The sequence below is a fragment of the Buteo buteo genome, chromosome 8 (assembly GCF_964188355.1).
Source record: "Buteo buteo chromosome 8, bButBut1.hap1.1, whole genome shotgun sequence".
In the NCBI taxonomy this organism is placed as follows: Eukaryota; Metazoa; Chordata; class Aves; order Accipitriformes; family Accipitridae; genus Buteo; species Buteo buteo.
In genome coordinates, this window is record NC_134178.1 from 23,322,853 (window position 1) to 23,341,417 (window position 18,565).

At 35.2% G+C, this 18,565-nt stretch overlaps 1 protein-coding gene across 1 annotated transcript in view; it reads left to right on the forward strand.

Annotated features, from left to right (window-relative positions):
• The window catches only part of TMPRSS15 (transmembrane serine protease 15), a 58,423-nt gene that overhangs the window by 23,519 nt on the left and 16,339 nt on the right, over positions 1-18,565 (forward strand). The window contains exons 12-20 of the mRNA XM_075033909.1: positions 1,146-1,295; positions 3,630-3,732; positions 4,217-4,367; positions 5,567-5,708; positions 10,191-10,280; positions 11,580-11,705; positions 12,182-12,313; positions 14,938-15,048; positions 17,751-17,883. Coding sequence (XP_074890010.1) covers positions 1,146-1,295; positions 3,630-3,732; positions 4,217-4,367; positions 5,567-5,708; positions 10,191-10,280; positions 11,580-11,705; positions 12,182-12,313; positions 14,938-15,048; positions 17,751-17,883 — 1,138 coding nt within the window. The remainder of the gene's footprint in view (positions 1-1,145; positions 1,296-3,629; positions 3,733-4,216; positions 4,368-5,566; positions 5,709-10,190; positions 10,281-11,579; positions 11,706-12,181; positions 12,314-14,937; positions 15,049-17,750; positions 17,884-18,565) is intronic.

The following is an 18,565-nucleotide window of genomic DNA, read 5'->3' on the forward strand; positions in this document are numbered from 1 at the left end:
TGTATTTTCAGTTTGACAAAATGGAGATGAAAAAGGAAGCAGTATTTTCTGGCCTCAGTCCACTAACTAGATCCACTTTGAGAAACTTTATACTATTTTAAAGATCCAATCATTGATTTCAGTGAGACTGTCCACAGGTTTACAGGCTTGTATCTAGCAGTAGGGTGATGCGTTACAAAGTTAATCTGTTTAAATAAGAGTAAAACTCTAGCCACATCTCCATCAGATTCCTCTCAGCAAGTTTGTTCACTAGTGAACACTGTTGAATCACTGACACTAATCATTATTCTCATTGCCACAAGTACTAGTCCCAAATGGTAGAACTAACATTCAGGAAAATATCTGCTCGGTAAATAGGCATTGGAAGAAGTCTAGATGCAGTAAATCTATGGTGACAACAAAATGTAGCAATATGACTCATGCATTGCTGTTCTTTAGTAGTTGGGAAAAAAATTTAGTTGCAGATTGGACAAGTGAAGGCTTCTTCAGCTGCTAAATTTTAAGCAGGATGTGAATAGGGGATGTGACTGGGAAGGGACATGCTGCAGGAGGCATCCAGAGTGCCAACAAACCCTTGTCATGTGGAAGCCCTTGCTGAGAGCTAACCTGCACATCAAGGCACCATGAAAAGACACTGAGATGAGGAGAAAAGTGATGAGGATGTTGCAGCAAATGTATGTGAGCAAAGAAGGAGCAAAGAAGGACAAGGAAAAGGGCATCCCTGGTGCATGGAGCACAGCACTTATCTTCTGAGCATTCAGCTCTGGTAGTGAGCCCTTTCAGCTGGAGCATTCCAGGCCTTGGCAAAGAAAAGACGAAAAGAGCAGGGTTAGCCCTTAGTGTTTGCTATGCAAGGGATCCTCTCTCACTCCCCCACATTACTGGTGAAGGATCAGAAAAGAAGGTTGGTGAATGAGTGACAGAGCATGTAGGGCCACCTTCAGCTGTGGTGTTTTGTTAACAAGTACAAATAACATGTTTATTTGAGTAATTATGTTGCATTGCATAGAAGAATAAAGTGAGTCACTGTGAGCTCCAGTTTTCAAACATACTTAAAAATTTACATCTTCACTCATTCGTATGTAATTCTGAGAAAATACTTAACGTCTCTGTCATTTTTATTTACTAGAGGTTCTTATTCACAGATTATGAGAAAGTCAATTGCACTTTTGAAGATGGCTTTTGTTACTGGATACAAGATTTAGATGATGATTCAGACTGGGAGAGACTTCAGGGTCCTACCTTTCCCTTTATGAGTGGTCCTGATTTTGATCATACGTTTGGCAACATGTCAGGTAAGATCAAATACAAGTTGCTTGCAGATTAAAGGAAAATCTTGATTTAGCTTATGTTATACCACTGTACAATGGATTCTTCATAGTGGTATTATTGGGATGTAATTTTATTCTGCCATAAAAATGAGACAGGACTACCATATAAAACGTTTTATGCTACTAATTCCCATCTTGTGGAAATATACCAAAACTAAAAGAAGAAATAAAGGAATATATAAAGTGATTAAAGTGTGAGGTACTGAAAAGTTTCAATGCTATTAATATTCCAAAGTGCCTTATCTGCGAAATTAATTTCTATTATGCAACAGTGTTATAGGTCAAATAACTGCACATTTACCTTAAGGAAGAAAAAACAAGTATGGTTACGTTTTAGGGAAATCACTTCAATTTCATCCCCATCTACTGGTGACATCCTCATGGTTGTCACACAATAATTTTGATTTAACATAAAGTTGACCTGCAGGGTACATAGGGCACCTGTGTCCCCAGTTAGAATCGTACACCAAACACACTAATTTTCAACACGTGCAAAACACACAAACACTCCAGCAACTGCCATAGCAAAACAACTTAATTGGAAGAGTGATCATATCAAATGTGGGTTTTAATTAAAGATACAATACTGATAGAAATCAGATTTTGAATGTGTATCATGAATGGTTATCCCAGAATTAGACTCCAAAGGTTTTTTTCTGCTTCAACAGGAAAACCAATCTCTTTCTCAGCTGATTCATCAGTCCAGCTAAAACTACTTAACATAACTTGGATTTTGCAATGGTTATATGTATTCTGTGCAAGACTTATACAGAACTTATTCAGTGACAAATGACTGGAAAAATTGCAAATTATTCTAGAAGAAGTTACTTCCAGGAAAAGAAAAATATTATTCAGCATGTTATTGGATAGAAATTATTCACCTCTTTCTGAGTAAATGAACATTTTCTAAGCAATCTTCAGAACACTGTTTTATCTTCCCACTTGACTCCTAGAATACAAATCAGATGAAAGAACATATTTGTTACTTGACAATGATTTTTATCTCTCTTGAAAATGCTAATTTATTTTAGGTGCTCTCTGTTTCACTGTGCTAGATCTAAGCTGACATCTGTAATGTTGCTATATGTAATGTTGCTATTATATTGAATATTCAAAATTTCTACAACCTGCATGTGAAGCAAAAATGTGAGCTGCATCATTAATATCTGGCTATTACATACATTCAGTGAGACGGTGTATATTTGTTTTGCTGCTCTTGAAAAGAAAAAGACTTAATACGTACTCAACAATTCATTCTGAATGCTCAGAGAACTGATGAAACAGAGAATTGTCACTTTGACTATACAAAGTCCTTTTCTGAAAGAGAATTCTATACTTATTTTCTTAAAGTTGGACACCATGTACATTTTAATGCATGCTTCCTAAGTCAACACTGGAAATGAAAGGCCTGATTCAGATTTCAGACTAATTTTCAGGTACTTTAACCTCCTACATGAAAAAGCTAGCTTATCTAGAAGTATAAATCACAGAATATAGTATATATAATTTAAATTATGTAATTATATTTATTTGTAGATTCTATGAATATAATATTTGCATATATATGTATTAGATGATAGAATAAAATCTAGGATTACTGCCATGATTTCAATAAAGCAAGAATTTTATTGTAGGACTTTTAATTCTGCCTAATTTTGCTTTTCTTGTGACAAATCACAATGCTTCTGTAGCCTGGCCTCACATTATATTTCTATATGGCAGCAAGAAGTCAAAATTCCCAGCTACAAGGAATTAACTCAGGAAGAGCTAAAAACCCAGTTTCCCCAAATAATGTATTTTTTCTTGTTTATAATGCTTCACCTTACTGTAACATATTAATGTAGTCATTCTCTCACCCCCCTCAACATACAACCCATATTTCCCATTATTATGTGGATAAAAATTATAAGAATGTCAGGAAATTGTTCTGCAAAATCACAAACAATGATGTCAAACAGGAAGACATTTTTATAAACTAAGTAGAAATCCCTCAGGTGAATCACTGCCTTCACTAAATAAAAGGCAAATCTCCCACTGACTTCAAAAGGACTAGTTTCCCATTTCATGTCTAGTTCTGAGGAGTGTCTGACAAGCTTAAAAGCTGATTTTAATATGTCATTGACTGATGAATATAACTTGGAATAATAATTCACATTTGTTGTGTCAGGAATCTTCCAAGTCATGCAACACTATCTGTGCTTTATATTATTGATACTATTCTTAATGTAAAAGCTCTCATTTAAAAAAAAAATAAATCAGTAATTCTGTACTGACTAAAGTGTGCTCATTATCTTGCAGGATTTTATATTTCAACACCCACAGGACTTGGACTCAGAGAAGAGAGAGTCCGGATTCTGAGTTTGCCTCTGGTCTCTTCAGATTCAACTTGTCTAAGCTTTTGGTATTCTTACATAATTTCTAAACATATACTTTGTTTAAGAATAAAACCAAATAGCTTTGTTTCATATATAATATTAATCAAAGTCAGTGTGCCAGCAATACAAGCCTGCTTCTGTTCTGTTTTCCATGATCAGTCTCAACTCTAGGCCTGAAATTTTGACTCCCTTATAGTTTTGATTCTTGCAGTTAGCTTTAATGTATTTTCTTTTTCACCCTGCATCCAATATTCATTTCTATACAGAAATGATATTAAGAATCTCTGAAATGTTTTTTGTCATGAAGCTTAACTAGGCCTTTGCAGAAAATATAGCAAAATACCAAGGAAAACTTCCAGGTGTAATCTAAACATACAATTCATTTTATTTTCATGCTCACTGTGCATTAGTCCTAATTCCATAAAACTCTTTATAAAATAAAAAGCTTTATATTTTTTCATGAAATTTCACTTTGTTCTAATAATACCAAAATTACTCTTCCCCCTCTAGGTATTTCATGTACAGTACTAATGTTTACCGTTTAAGAGTTAGCATAAGGAATGAGCGTGGTTTGGAAAAGATCGTTTTCGAGAAAGAAGGAAACTATGGAAACAACTGGAATTATGGACAAGTAACTTTAAACGAAACATCTGATTTTAAGGTTTCTAAAAGAGCTAGTTCTTTTAAAAATTTATTTTAGTTAAACTGATATCAGAGTTTTCTGCTAAATGAAAGCAATGATCCACAGCTCCAAAGATAATATCGAGTACTATTTACTAATGCATGCCATCAAATAAATGTTAGCATGCAGAAGACTGGACTCACCATTTGAATTGTCATTCCTCCTGCTTCCCTACTCTGGAATATAAAGTATTATTATTGTAGAAAACAGAAAACCTTAACATTGTCATGGGACAATCAACGTTATCACAAAAGAGAGCTTTCCACAAAAGAAGGGTGTTCAAAGCCTATCAAAATCTGATATGGAGTTTAAAATCTTGACAGTGAGTGTGATATGAAGCACTTAGTCATGAAAATATTTAAATTAAATAGCTTCAGATTCTGAAGCAGTATTTTCACTAATTACAGAATAATTAACTGAAAGTGTGTTTCAGATGGAAATGTATTTGGCATCACACGGTTCACAACCAACGTGACTTACCTGTAAACAAAAGGAGGAAACTTATGCTAGGCAATTCTTTCAGCAACTCTCTATTGAAAACAATTTCTTCTTATAGGTATTTGGGATGGCTTGTCCTGCTATAGTGGTTTTGATTGATGCAAAAGGACTGCCAGAAAAATGTGTTTACCATCTGAGGAAGTAATTGCATCTGTGACCTATCTGCATCAGATTTCCAGCAGATATGTGTTTTATGATCTCAAGAAGAGTGCTATACCTAGCAGTATTTCACCAGCACAAATTCCTTGGTAGCAGGATTACTTTAAATATATGGATATTAAAGCACAATAACAAACAAATAAGATTAATTTCAATTTTTCATGGGGATATGGCATTAAATCAGGAAAAGTTTGGACTGATGAGATGAGTGATACAGAATTGGTGTTTCAAAAATTATGTGGTTTTATATATAAAAAGTGAATTTATTGAATAATTTTGAATAATGTTCATCACTTATACGAAGAAGTTCCTGCATAGAATGATTCACTCAGTTTGCATAGTGCCATTTTGCTTTGTGAGGAATCCTGTCTCATCCCTGATGCCCTCCTCTAAGTGTAGCAACAGTGTAGATTACAGTGGAAATAAGAGCACTCAAGAAAGAACACAGAATGGTTCAGCATAGAAAGTTGAAAAATGTTTCATTAAATTATAAAATCCTAACTTTTTTTCATGAACTTCAGGTTATTTTTGATGCCTTTAAAAAGCATGGTCCCAGTGATATTGCCTTGGATGATATTGGCCTGACAAAGGGAAAGTGTAATGAAAGTATTTATGTAGAGCCAACTGTGATTCCAACTGCTACTACTGTCCCTTCAGTTCCTAGTAAGTAAACACTAAATTACAGTTGATTGCCATTTGCTATTACTGTATTTGTGTATGAGCGATTCAGAATTTTCAGCCTTCGGTTCTCTAAAAATCTCTCCTCAGCATCATAAAATTATCTTCAGGATGACGTACTAGGGATCAGTTTCCCTGCCCATGACCCTTTGATAGCAACAGAACTGGTAAATTCACAGCTTAAGCTACCAGTACAGTATCTTCCAAAATTTGAATAGCAGAGAATAATTAAAGAATTCAGAATTTGTCTCTAAAAGCTTTAACTAGTAAAGTTTCCAGAAAGCCAGTGAAGGGGAAGGAAGAAGAAAAAGAAGGAAGATTATAACCTCTATATTTGAAACTACAAGCAATGTAGCAAGGGAATAAGAGAATAAGCAAAATCACATAATAATATCACTAGAAGTCTCAGTGGTAAAATTCGCCAAGCTCTGAGAACACATGCTCACTGTCAACTCAGATATTTAGGGGAATGAATCTATAATAGTGTCAGAAAGGTTTAAGAATGGAGCAGGATCTATGTAAGTGTCTAATATCCAAAATGGAGGTATTATCTGAAACAAGGCTCACAATGAATAAGTTCTTTCCAATATGCATTTGGCTGTATTGTTATTCCTACTATATCTGATTACATTAAAAAGGAAAAAGAATGCAATATTTGATTTGAAAAATAAATAGGGAAACAGAAAAGACAGAAGAACAGTTAGCAGTTCTTCTGGTTTTAGAGGAAATGAGTGGACCAAAAAAACCAATCAAAGGACCCTTTTCACTCCCTGATCTAATGAGAGGTTTCAATATTTGCATAAATTATGGAATGTATCAAGACCTAAACCTGATTTCTTCAATTTTGCCTTTGCTAACTCTACTGCTTGTGATAAGGCAGGAGTGATGAATAAGTACTTGCTCTAGTAATAATGAATGGGGCTTTTTTCCTGCTTGATGGTGCCTCATCTCATTTCATCTCACTATCTTCTTGGCACCTCTTCTCAATCACAAGTTCAGTGGAAAACTGGAGAAGGGTTCATTTTGTTTGTACGTTTTTGCCGTCTTCTGCAAGTCAAGTAGAAGTTAATGAAGCATGAAACATCACTACCTATAGTGCATATGCACTCCTCCAGACAAGTTGTACAGCTTGATCCACACCCATAATATTATAGAGCTGTTTAGGGGAAAGCACAGAGATTTAAGTTTCCTCAAAACATTCCAGTTTCACAGAGCTAGTTAGAAGAGTCTCACTGAGAAAAATATGAAAAAATACCTGTAGCCATTATTATAAATCTGGAAAATGTATATAAAATAATGAAGAAAGATTGCATATGATGTTAACCAGGTCCACACACATTCAAAGCAAAAACTGGTACAGATATGAATAGATCTTGTGGAAAAAATCATTAAAAAATCTAATAGGGCTTTGTAATTTATTGTGAAAGAGGCGTGAACCTTTTGGAAAGAAAGAGATTTCTACAAAAGACCTATTCACAGATGGCTTCAAATCATTAAAACAAACAGTGAGGATGTTCCAGCACTGCCTCCTATCAGATTTACTGTCACTTACAAAGCAGAGCTAGTTGCTCTCTTGACAGCATATAGTAAATAAAAATAGTCTAAAAATAAAATAATCAAACCTGTTTGCCTGTGTGCAAGCACTGTGCACTAATATTGTCATTCTATCAAAACTATCACCACTAAATCTACTGCATCAGGACAGGTAAGAAAACAAAACCTGAAAATAAGAGCAAAATTCAGTTTGAGAGCTCCATCCTGAGACACAAGGAAGTAAAGTTCAACAAGATGTCTCTGTCAGCAAAATTAAATTTTAATAACACTAGTAATTTCAGTCATAATTTACCAAAGTGAGTTTTGGAATTTGACTGCAGTTTTCATTAAAGTAATACTGTGGAGAGGTGCTGATGTCTGCCATCTCCAGCTTTCTTTCAGGTGCTGTGGGTCAACACACCTCACAAGTTAGCATCAGTCTAATGATAGTGGTAGAACAACCCTGTGGTACATAGTAGCTGAGTGGTGCTGTCAAAACACCAAAGAAATGTCATTTACTCTATAGATCTCTACCCAAAATATGGTGATGAAGTTTTAATATTCAAAAAAAGCAAGTGACCATATGACATATAACTCCTTATGAAACAGATTAGAGAGGATCCATACTGTCATTCAATATGATACAAAAGAACAGCCTAAGTTGTCGCTGTGGAAAAACTAACTTTTTTGCATAACTTTGTTGAGGCATGCTGTGTATATGCTATCTGTAACCTGCTGAAAAAAAGTGAATGTTATCAATCATCTTCAGAGAAGTATGAAATTACTTTGATGGATGTGGTGCAAGCTTACTAACACTAATGGTTTCACTACAAATGTCATGTCTATAAACGAGAGATGAAAGAATCTGAGCGGAGCCAATTTCTTTTGCTAGACTTAGAGCTTCAGTAAGAGGCACTGGGATCATTCACAGTGCCAGAAAAGCTCACTGGAAAGTAAAAAAAAAAAAATGGTGGTGGGATAGGGAAGCTGGATTTGCTTTTGTCTTTTGCACAACACTGTCATCTTACACTTTCATCTAAAACAAAGATTGCTTTCATCTTCATATTAATTTATAACCTGTCTTTTAACACAAACAACAGTGTGGAAATTGTAGTGTAGATTCCACACTTAAGATATGCATGTCAATATAAATTAAAGTTTTGGCCAAAGCACAGAGGAATTTTTTTATGAATAGGTCATATATAATTTCCTATAGTGTTGAGAAAATCATATCTTATGCTCAATGAAAGACCAAGATTATTGGTGCTGGTTGTTATTTGGTTCTCTAACAAGTGACAGCTATACCAATAACTCCATATAAATTTGTGTTTAAAGTTCATTGGAAATTTTTAAAACATTTTTTCCAGACATGAGTAAAATCAATTACTCATTCCTCCATGCAAGAGAAAGATCATTACTAATGTGCCTTACACAGTCAACACCAGATCAGATCAGTTTGGCTTTTATTGCTAGGAGTGATTTGGTGAAATAGAAAGTTCTATAAGATGGCTGTAGTGAGAAAGTTCAAATCTTTCTTGTATTTAGTGGAGCTTCCTACCAGTGGGATTCAATAGGCAAACTCAGTAGGACTTGTAGATTATGCAGTCTCCAGCCAAGTGCCTCAGAGTATGCAATAGTGGCAAACATAATGAAACGCAAAATTTGAGCCAGGAGGTGGGGGGACAGTGTTAAAGTTTAGCCAAAGTCTGAAAGTTAAAAAAAATCCATTTTAATTTGAAGAATAAAACAAAAACAAAACAAAATAAAAAAGGTAGATTTCTTCTGCCTTAACTTCTATTTCCTGAAGTAGGTGGAGAAGTACTGTTTATTTTTGAATAATTGCAAACAACAGAAGTGGGAAAACACCAAAGTTCATTCTGATGGTACAGCTGAAATGAAAACAAATAATATTTCTTAATATGAAGTAATGTTTTGGAATATGAAGCAGACATATTTTGGATATAAACCACTACTAAACTATATATTGAAAGAGAATATTGAATATATAAAGTACAGTTAGCTATATCTGTGTGAGTGCATGTATGTGTATATATACATATCTACAATATTTGCTTTTAAATAAATTTTATTCATTTTTAGATATAAGTGCATATACATGATTATGATAAAGACCTTTCTTATTGGAGCAGTTGTTTCAAGGAAAAAGCAAATGGCTACTTTTACCATTCACAAGGTTTAACTGTAAAAGTTTTTAGGGTCCTGATGAAACCAAAATAACAGTATAAGAGGTTTTTTATTATAAAGTTTATTTGCTAGATGACAAAATGGGCTTTATACTTGAGTATCTCTGCTAATGTTGCAAGAAGATCAACCAGATAATAAGCGAGACATACAAGCTAAGTGCATAAATAGGTTACACCGGGTGTGTGTGGGGGGCTTTCCTCTCTTTCTTTGACATTTTCTAGCTTTTATATTAATGTAAATTATACAGTTGACCGTATCACATTCTTTTCTTCATATTTTCTGTGCAGACCAATAATCACCAAATGAAGCACAGACTTGTCCTTCCCCTAACTACATGGGGAAGACTTCTCATAGGAGCATCATGAATACAGTTGTGCACCTGAGGACTAACACTTCACAAACAGCAGTATATGAACTATAGCTGTAGGTAACACTAGGGCATCAATTGTATGTGCCACCAGGTCTGACTTAGACACTGTAACTAATAAGAAAAGTGAATTTCTTACACACCTTGTTTCCTCAATGCTCTGTGTCATCACTGGAGTGTTGGTTTCTCACAACTCATTGTTCAAGCTCTATACCAATGGCACTGTAACTGAACTCTTACAGTGATGAATTTAGCTTGAATATCCTCTTCATAAATTACTTTTTCAAAATTATCTTTGTTACAATGGATTGTAAAAGTAAGACAATAAGTTAATTAGCTTTTTGAAATATTTTCTTTTTCAGCTGACTGTGGAGGGCCAGTTGAACTCTGGGAGCCATCCAGTACATTCAGCTCTGAAAACTTTCCGAACAATTACCCTAATCAAGCCTTTTGTAAGTCATTCTTTTCCAAGTCTTCAGGAAAAATTCAGCCATATAAAATTAGCGATACTAAATCTGCTTTCCCAAGTCAGATGCTTTCAAGCAAAAAAGATCTAAGCCATATACAGTGGGATCTTTTAACTGAAGTTTATATGGCACTTAGCAGAAGCAAAGGAATCATGTGCCAGTTGATTAAAAAGTGACAAAGATAAGCATCATACCTTGGAATGGGTTCAGACCAGCCAATTCCATCATGCCTATTATGTCAAATATCTTTATGTCAATGCAACAACAGATAAGGTGCTGAAAGTCCCCATTTTACCATTACACCTCAATGTATTTACCAGGTTAATATCATCATCTCTTCTGTTAAATGGTTAACCTTTTCTAGGGGAAAAGAATGTGTGTATGCATTTTGCAGGGGATCCTCTCTTTATCGAATATTTCTTACACATTAGTGAAAAGACATCATTATTCTACTGATGTTACTTGATTTAGATTAAGCTACAGCTGGTAAAAGTGAAAATGTTTCAACATGGTCCACTATGTGCTGTTGATGGATGAAGCAAGGAAGAGAACTCTGTCATTGCTTCTTAATGAATTTTTAATTATTTATTACTTCACCTTTAACTGGAGAATTGTGTTGGGATGCTAATCATGAGTTGTAATTTTGTGCTTCTGTCCCACTTGAGATATGGCTCTCATTTCCAGATATTAATTTCACAAGCTCCCAGATGAGATTCATACTAGTGAGAAAATACTTTTCATTCTATGAACAGATTAAAAAATGGTTGGGTTTTTTTTTACTTTCTTTATAAGTTTTCCATAGTATCCACACTTACATAGATTAAATTTCATAAAGCATAGGGTAAACAGAAGCAAATACTTCTCTAAAAAGATATCTAACTTCAAAGACAGGCCTCTGTGACTGATAATAGAAATTATCTTACTGTCAAATAAGACTTAAGTGACAAGACTATTTGTCACATTTTCAGTTACACAAGAATTAGCTTTGCTAATTCAGGGAAACTCACTGTTGTCATGAATGGTAAAAAATGCACATGTGTATTTCTTTGGAGCCTAAATCCAGTTTTCAAAAGTTTTTTAGAGAATGAGAGTCAATTGAATTTTGAATCTTGACAGCATAAAGTGCTTTTAAAGATAAGATATAGACTTCTAAGTCTCTTGGATGATTCTTAATAGTTTAGAAGAAATTCTTTTTTTTCCCCAGAAACCTTCAACATGAAAAAGACAGTAAATGTAACAACTAAAAACGTGATTTTTTTCTGTGTGTGTGTTATTATTTTCTAGGCGTGTGGTACTTAAATGCTGAAAAGGGAAAAAACATTCAACTTCATTTTCAGGTTTTTGATCTGGAAAATGTTCATGATGTAGTTGAAGTCAGAGATGGCAGAGGACCAAGTTCCTTACTTTTGGGCAAGTAACAGCATTGGATACAAAAATGAATGTAATCAGACAGCTGGAGCAAACTGATGGATATAATATAAAGGAAATTAATTCACTCTAATTTCATTCTACATTTCTTCACATTTTGGGGTCTCAGAAATTAGGAGGAAAGCATGCTTGAGAAAGCATACTGTATGTGACATCACATTTCCTAAATGTTTGCACACGCTCAAATTTCTATGCAATCCAAACTAAATTAACTTCCAATCAATAAGACTGCTCATGTACGTAGACAAACAGAAGCATAATCTCTTAGTCAAACCTTATTTTTCTATACTGATCTGTCAAATGTGGGATTGCGCCTTGATCATTGCAGTCTGACAGCAGTTAGGTTTGGGGGAATAACTGTATTCATCTGGTAGCAGTATTTGCTTTTGAACCCAAAACATTTTGAAACACATAAGAACAAAATAGCTTAAATTTATTCATGTTCTCCTGGAGAATAGCTGTCTATACAGGACAAGGCCCATTGCCAGATGTCTTCTCTACAACAAACCAGATGACAGTAATCCTCCTTACAGACAAGTCTGCAACAAAGAAAGGATTTCTTGCAAACTTTACAACTGGATACCATCTAGGTAAGCTTATGAACCCTTGTATTTAAGAGGTTATACGACTGGTCAAATACATTTGAGAAAAAGTGGAGAGTGGAAGATGAATCTCAGCCCTTGATCAACAGAAATATGAAAAATTTGAAGAGAAAAAGCCTAGCAGTTACCCATCTGTACTTTATGTTTTCTAGCATGAAAAGTGACATTTTTGTTGTTTTAGTGTAATTGGACCAATGTCTGTATCATCTGCAACTCTGCGTGATATTATGTGAAAAACTGACTCAGTATTTTGACCAAAGACTATTCAAATGTTAAGAGGGCAAATATGAACTATTCCCTATACAAGCCCCAGAAAAGAACATCACTTTGTGACTCATTTGAGGGTGTCATTAATGAGTGTTTAAATGCATTTGTAAAATATTTATTATCGATCACATCCACTAGAAGAGAAAAATGTATATAGTAACTCTGATTAATAATTGCAATACGGTCCTTCTTGCATCTTTAAAAATTTGGTCCTTACTGAGTGAAGGATCTGGGAAGAGTTAGTCTTTTAAATATCTGGACAGTGGTGTTTCTGGTCCCAGACAGTCCCCTTCTAAAAGACTCCTGGGTTTGTTGGGGACTGTAATTAGACTTGTCACTCATACGTAATTCAGCAATCAGCTCTCCAAAAATATGCAATATGGAGCCAAATGCTAAAGTACATGGAACAGCAATATGTTTACCAGGACAAATACTTGATAGAATTAATTAGAGGCTTTGTATTACTTCTGTGAAAGTCTGACAGCAGAAAAAAAAGAGAAAGAAAAAGCAGTATATATTCAGAGATATGTGAAGTACCATTCATTTACATGAACAGAAATTCAACAAGAATCTATGCTCTTTTTCTTACTTCAAATATCATAAAAGGCAAGTGTCTCCCAGCATGTTTAGCTAGCTGCAGCTATTTTATAGATTAACAGTAATAAAAACATTAATTTTCTTAATCTTTAAAAGAATCTTAACCATTGATTACCTTTGTAAAATCAACTCCATTTAGTCCTGTCATGCAAGATTGAGAGGTAGGTTTATATGGACACATCACCATTTTGCTGTTTCTTGTTCTGCCTTCTCTATCACATTTGTTCAGGCCAACACTATGCCTTTTTTTTAGCTGGTTCAGCATCTTTGCTGAGCCAACTTTGCCTGTATTTTGTTGTAAAATAAAAATTAAGCTTAGCAAGGCAGAGTTCTCAAAGTGGCCATTGCCAGTTGTGGTTAAATATATTAAAAAGGTTCCTTTTGCAAAAGAATTATGCTTATTCATTATCTGTGCAGGCAAAGGATAGAGCTAATATCATCAGCATGCAGGCCCAAAAATAAAAGCATTGTCAGTAAATAAATTAATTTTACAAGAAAAGCAGTTTTTTCTTTGTATTTTATTTTTCCATGAAATACTGAGTTTTTGCAAAGGAAGCATAATTTGAAAATAAATACTTTGGAGCAGTATGCAATATAATAAAAAACCTAAGTGAGACCTAAGTTCTATGGAAAATCTGGCATCAGTTGTGGCCACTGAATGTGTGAAAATCTGGTTCAGGCCTTTACAAACCATATTCTTTAGCTTTCATACTGTACAACAGGCCATACTGACTGATGAATGAATCATTTCATACAAATATTAAAAATTCAGAAGTAAAAACAATTAACTTAAATAGGACTTCTAGATAATTAAATGTTTCAGTCAGTAAGTCCAGAAAGGTAAAATAAAGAAAAAAACAATTTTTCAATAGAATTTAAGTTTATGACTGTATATTTCCTGTAAATATATTAAATGGTGCTATTAAAAATACACTTTGGCCATAGAAAGAATTATCACTTTATATTTACTCTCTATCTGATCTGCTTTTGTTACATAACTGATACTGAAGTAGCTTAATCCTACTTTTGTAAATGCTTTCCTCATTCATTTCTGTTACTTTTGTCTCTGCTACCTTTCCTCCCAGACAGGTTTCAAAAGGAGACTCTTGGCTTTCAGTGCCTCTTTACTTGTATGTTTGACTTGACATTAAGGTCTCTAAACTTTTGTGAAAGTGCTGAACATCTGAAACTTGAAATCATTAGTCACTTTTGACACCGAAGAACACTAGTAACTGAGCAATGCTAACTATAGCAGAAACTGCAAGGTATAATTCCATAGATTTTATTTTTAATTAGCTCCTATTCTGAAAATAATCTGTATTTTGAAAATGGGATGGAAAGGAGAGGAGAAAGGGGAAAGGAGAGGAGAAAGGGGAAAGGAGAGGAGAAAGGGGAAAGGAGAGGAGAAAGGGGAAAGGAGAAAGGGGAAAGGAGAAAGGAAAGGAGAAAGGAGAGGAGAAAGGAGAGGAAAGGAGAGGAAAGGAGAGGAAAGGAGAGGAAAGGAGAGGAAAGGAGAGGAAAGGAGAGGAAAGGAGAGGAAAGGAGAGGAAAGGAGAGGAAAGGAGAGGAAAGGAGAGGAAAGGAGAGGAAAGGAAAGGAAAGGAAAGGAAAGGAAAGGAAAGGAAAGGAAAGGAAAGGTTCTGCATACAGTCCACTCAATTATTAATTCAGGCGAACTGTATGATCTCTAGTGAACATCAATATTCCTTGTAATTACAGATTAATTTTGCTTTCATGTTTTCCTTCAGGAGCTTGTGCAATTGATGAACATCAGTGTGGTAGCGGGGATTGTATACCATTGCATAACCTTTGTGACAACGTACCTCAGTGTGAAGATGGCTCTGATGAAGCAAAGTGCAGTAAGGTTTCCTTCATAAAAAGAGAAGGAATGCATGCATATTTGGTAGGAATCACCTAGGAAAACACCCACAAAAACTCAGCTAGCATAAACTACTGCAGCTGCATGCAGGCCAGGCCAATTTACACAGCAGTATCTTGTTGAGTTTGTCAGGGCCAAAAAAAAACAAAGTCAAAAAAACCAATCTCTTTTCTGAGATGGTGTATGGAAACTGGTGAAGATCTCTGGAAAAGGTAGGAAGTTCCTCTGTGCTTAAAACTATGGGTCCTTATAATGGCCTCAGAATTAAATGAAAACTCATTACATGCTTTTCTTCTGTATTCATTTTGTATATCCAAATTCTATCACTTTGTGTGTAATTAATTTGAGTTTCACAGCAGTCAGTATAAATTCTGCAGAGTAAGGTAGAGAATGAGTCGTCTTGATGGAAATTCCCAGATAGTCTTGTGGGTATGATGCCAAACTGCAGCACGTGGCACTCTCCAGCCTGCCTGGACTCCATCTTGTGGAGGCATTGCCGTAGGGTGAAGGGATGGCACAGCTGCAAAAGCAGCATCCGTTGCTCATAGTGGATGTGCATGTTCCTACAAGGAGACCAACAACTGCTATTGCTTAGTCCTCTGGTAAAATGGTTCTTTTTAAAATATAAGTGTACAGTATATGGCTTCATTTCACGAAATATGGAAACAGCATTCACTAAACTATAATTTAAATGTAAAACTGATGTTAAAATCGCATTGGGCCTAGCACAGATATTAAATTGCTGTTTCTGATAAAATGCTGTTCTGACAATCTATTGTGAAGCACTGGTGGAAGGGTTAAAAGTGGGCTTTTAAGCTCAGTACAACATCATCTTCCTTTGTTTTAAAGAGCACTGCTAGAGATCAGATATATCCTTGGATGTGTGCTGACAGTTCTTATTGATTTCAACATCTTTTACATGCATTCATATATATTTTTTTCATATATATGGCATATATATGTATACATATATATATATGTCTGAAGGCACAGATTCACTCTTCATGTTAGTGCAATTAGCTGTTTTGTTGCAAACATATTCTTCCTTCAAAATGCATAGAATAAAATTCACTCCAGCTTCTTCTTCGGCAAAGAGGACTTGAATGGGTTTTTCATTGCTAAAGAAGATCTGAACAAGATAGCCATCACCTACCTTAACATGACGTACATTTTTCCAAAGAGTTATTTTGCCATAGATTGTCTATTACTTCATAACAAATTACCTCACATCAAAGGACTGTGAGAACTGTTTCCAAAAACCCATTTAATCCAAACATTGGCTGAATCAATCTAAGCCTTAAAATAAAATAAAAATTCAGTTAGGCACCCTCACATTGAGTCTTTTCAGTGTCCAAAATCTTTCTCATTTTCCTGAAACCAATTTCAATTTCTTATCAGAAGTGGCAATTTGAACTAGACAAATTGTCATTTTCAAATACTCCAACTTCTGAAACTTCCCAGGGACTGCAAAGAAAAAGCATAAGATACCTCTCCCTTTGCAGAATTCTAAAATATATGACATTTGAATTAAGCAGTTGTTGAGTGCTCAATGACTTTCTTATTCCTTACCAACAATGTATTTGGAGAAGAACATGGATCTGATGAGGAGAAAGGAAAATGAATTATAGTTCAAGTAGAAGAGAGGAGAGGTATCAAAAGTAATTTGGAGAAATCTCGCAGTGCAAACAAATGTGAGATTTTTCAAGACTGGTCGAAAATTTCTCATGACTAATGTTTACCATTAATTAATCACTGTGTATCACTTCTTTCATTCATGCACTCTGGGTGTCAAAGACACATTCCTAAAAATCTAACTATTTTTTTTATTTTTTTTTTTTTTACTGTAGTGCGTAAACTTTACATTTTTGTGGAAATACTTTGGTGGAAAAAGGTTTTCTGGACAACTAAGAATAAAAAAAATTATATTTTGGCAACCAGTAAATTTCAAATGCATTGTATGTTTTTCCCTACTTCATGCTAGCAGTAATTGTCATCTGCCCGAAACATAGCTGTAGCTCCTGGGACATATATGGGATTCTGCTGACCTTCTTAAACCTTATGGTCCAGCTTCCTTAGTCATTATGCCAATAGCATAAGATTTTTCTCCAAATACTTAACGTGTTTCTGAATTTTTGTTCTGAATATTTTGTTTTGGGAAAACTTTTGATAGATTGGTTTTCAGGAAGCTTTTATTATTTGTGTGTGCTTTTTAACTAAAGCTGCAATGAAAACAGTGAAAATTCTCACGGCAATTGGAACTGGAAAATCCAATTTTTCTGTCAGCTTTGGTTTTAACCTTATTTCCAATCAGTGTTACTGAACATCATGTAGCTAAAGCTTCACACAGTATCTGGAAGAAAAAATATTGGTTAGAGTTGATGGAAAATGTACTGTTTATTCTCTGTTTGTGAGACATTTGCAAAATACAGGGTGTGAAACTCTCCCGTGGCAGAAACATAGAAGGATATAACAATAACATTTCCTTCCTGTGGGTATGCAACATCCCGGAGATGCTGTGTTTATTACCACTGTAACATATTTAACTTTTGGGTTTTGTTCTTTGCTGGCAACAATAAATCTGCTTATTTTACATTTCTATTTGCTTGGGGCTGGGGGTGGGGGGGGTGGGGGTGGGTGGTGTTACCACCTATCTAAAGTGCTTCTGTCCATTTTGGTCTACAGTGAGATTGTTTAATGGTTCTCTAAGCACTGAAGGGCTGGTACAGGCCAGGATTGGGAAGACGTGGCATCTGGCTTGTGCAGATGATTGGAATAAACAGATTTCAGACAGCGTTTGCCAGCTGCTGGGGTTAGGGTGAGTGAAAAATTTTCATTGTCCTTGTAACTCATTTGCAGGTTTGTTGACTCTGTATATTGGTGTTTTCCTCATCATTTTACTGGTGTCTTTACCATCCAAAAAAAGGGCGAATGTATTTTTCTGTGGCAAGTGAAGTGCTTCTCGTGCCAACTAATTTGTAAGTGTTGCAAACCCTGTTTTGATGGCGTTCATTACGGGACTGATGACCCTGAATATGGCAGATTAGGCATGTGGATACATATTGAAGAACATTGGGAGACTGATGTGGAGGTAGTAGTCTTTTATCACTTACGTAGTCATTTATGTCTTCACTTTTATGAGGATGGCTCAAGAGTAAAGCTGGAACAAACAGCAGCCTTGGCTGCTCTGCTATCATGCTAATGTTCATTTCAAGTAAATTCAAGATAATCACTTGGGTATTCTGCTATTGGGCTCCCAATACATGTCATACCTGTCATTAGACCTGAGCTGTTGGGAGAGGAAACTATTCCTCTTGAGGTATACTTAGAGGGTGGAGGAAGGAGGGAAGTGTATGACTGAAAAAAGTAGATTTGGCTTCAGTCACTGTTCAGCAGAATTTCCATGGAAAAGGTGAGGAGGATTGAGTGCAGAAGTGCTGTATTTTTCAATCTGTGGCAAAATTTGTGGCCTAAATTCTGGCCTTACACTGTTTGCAACT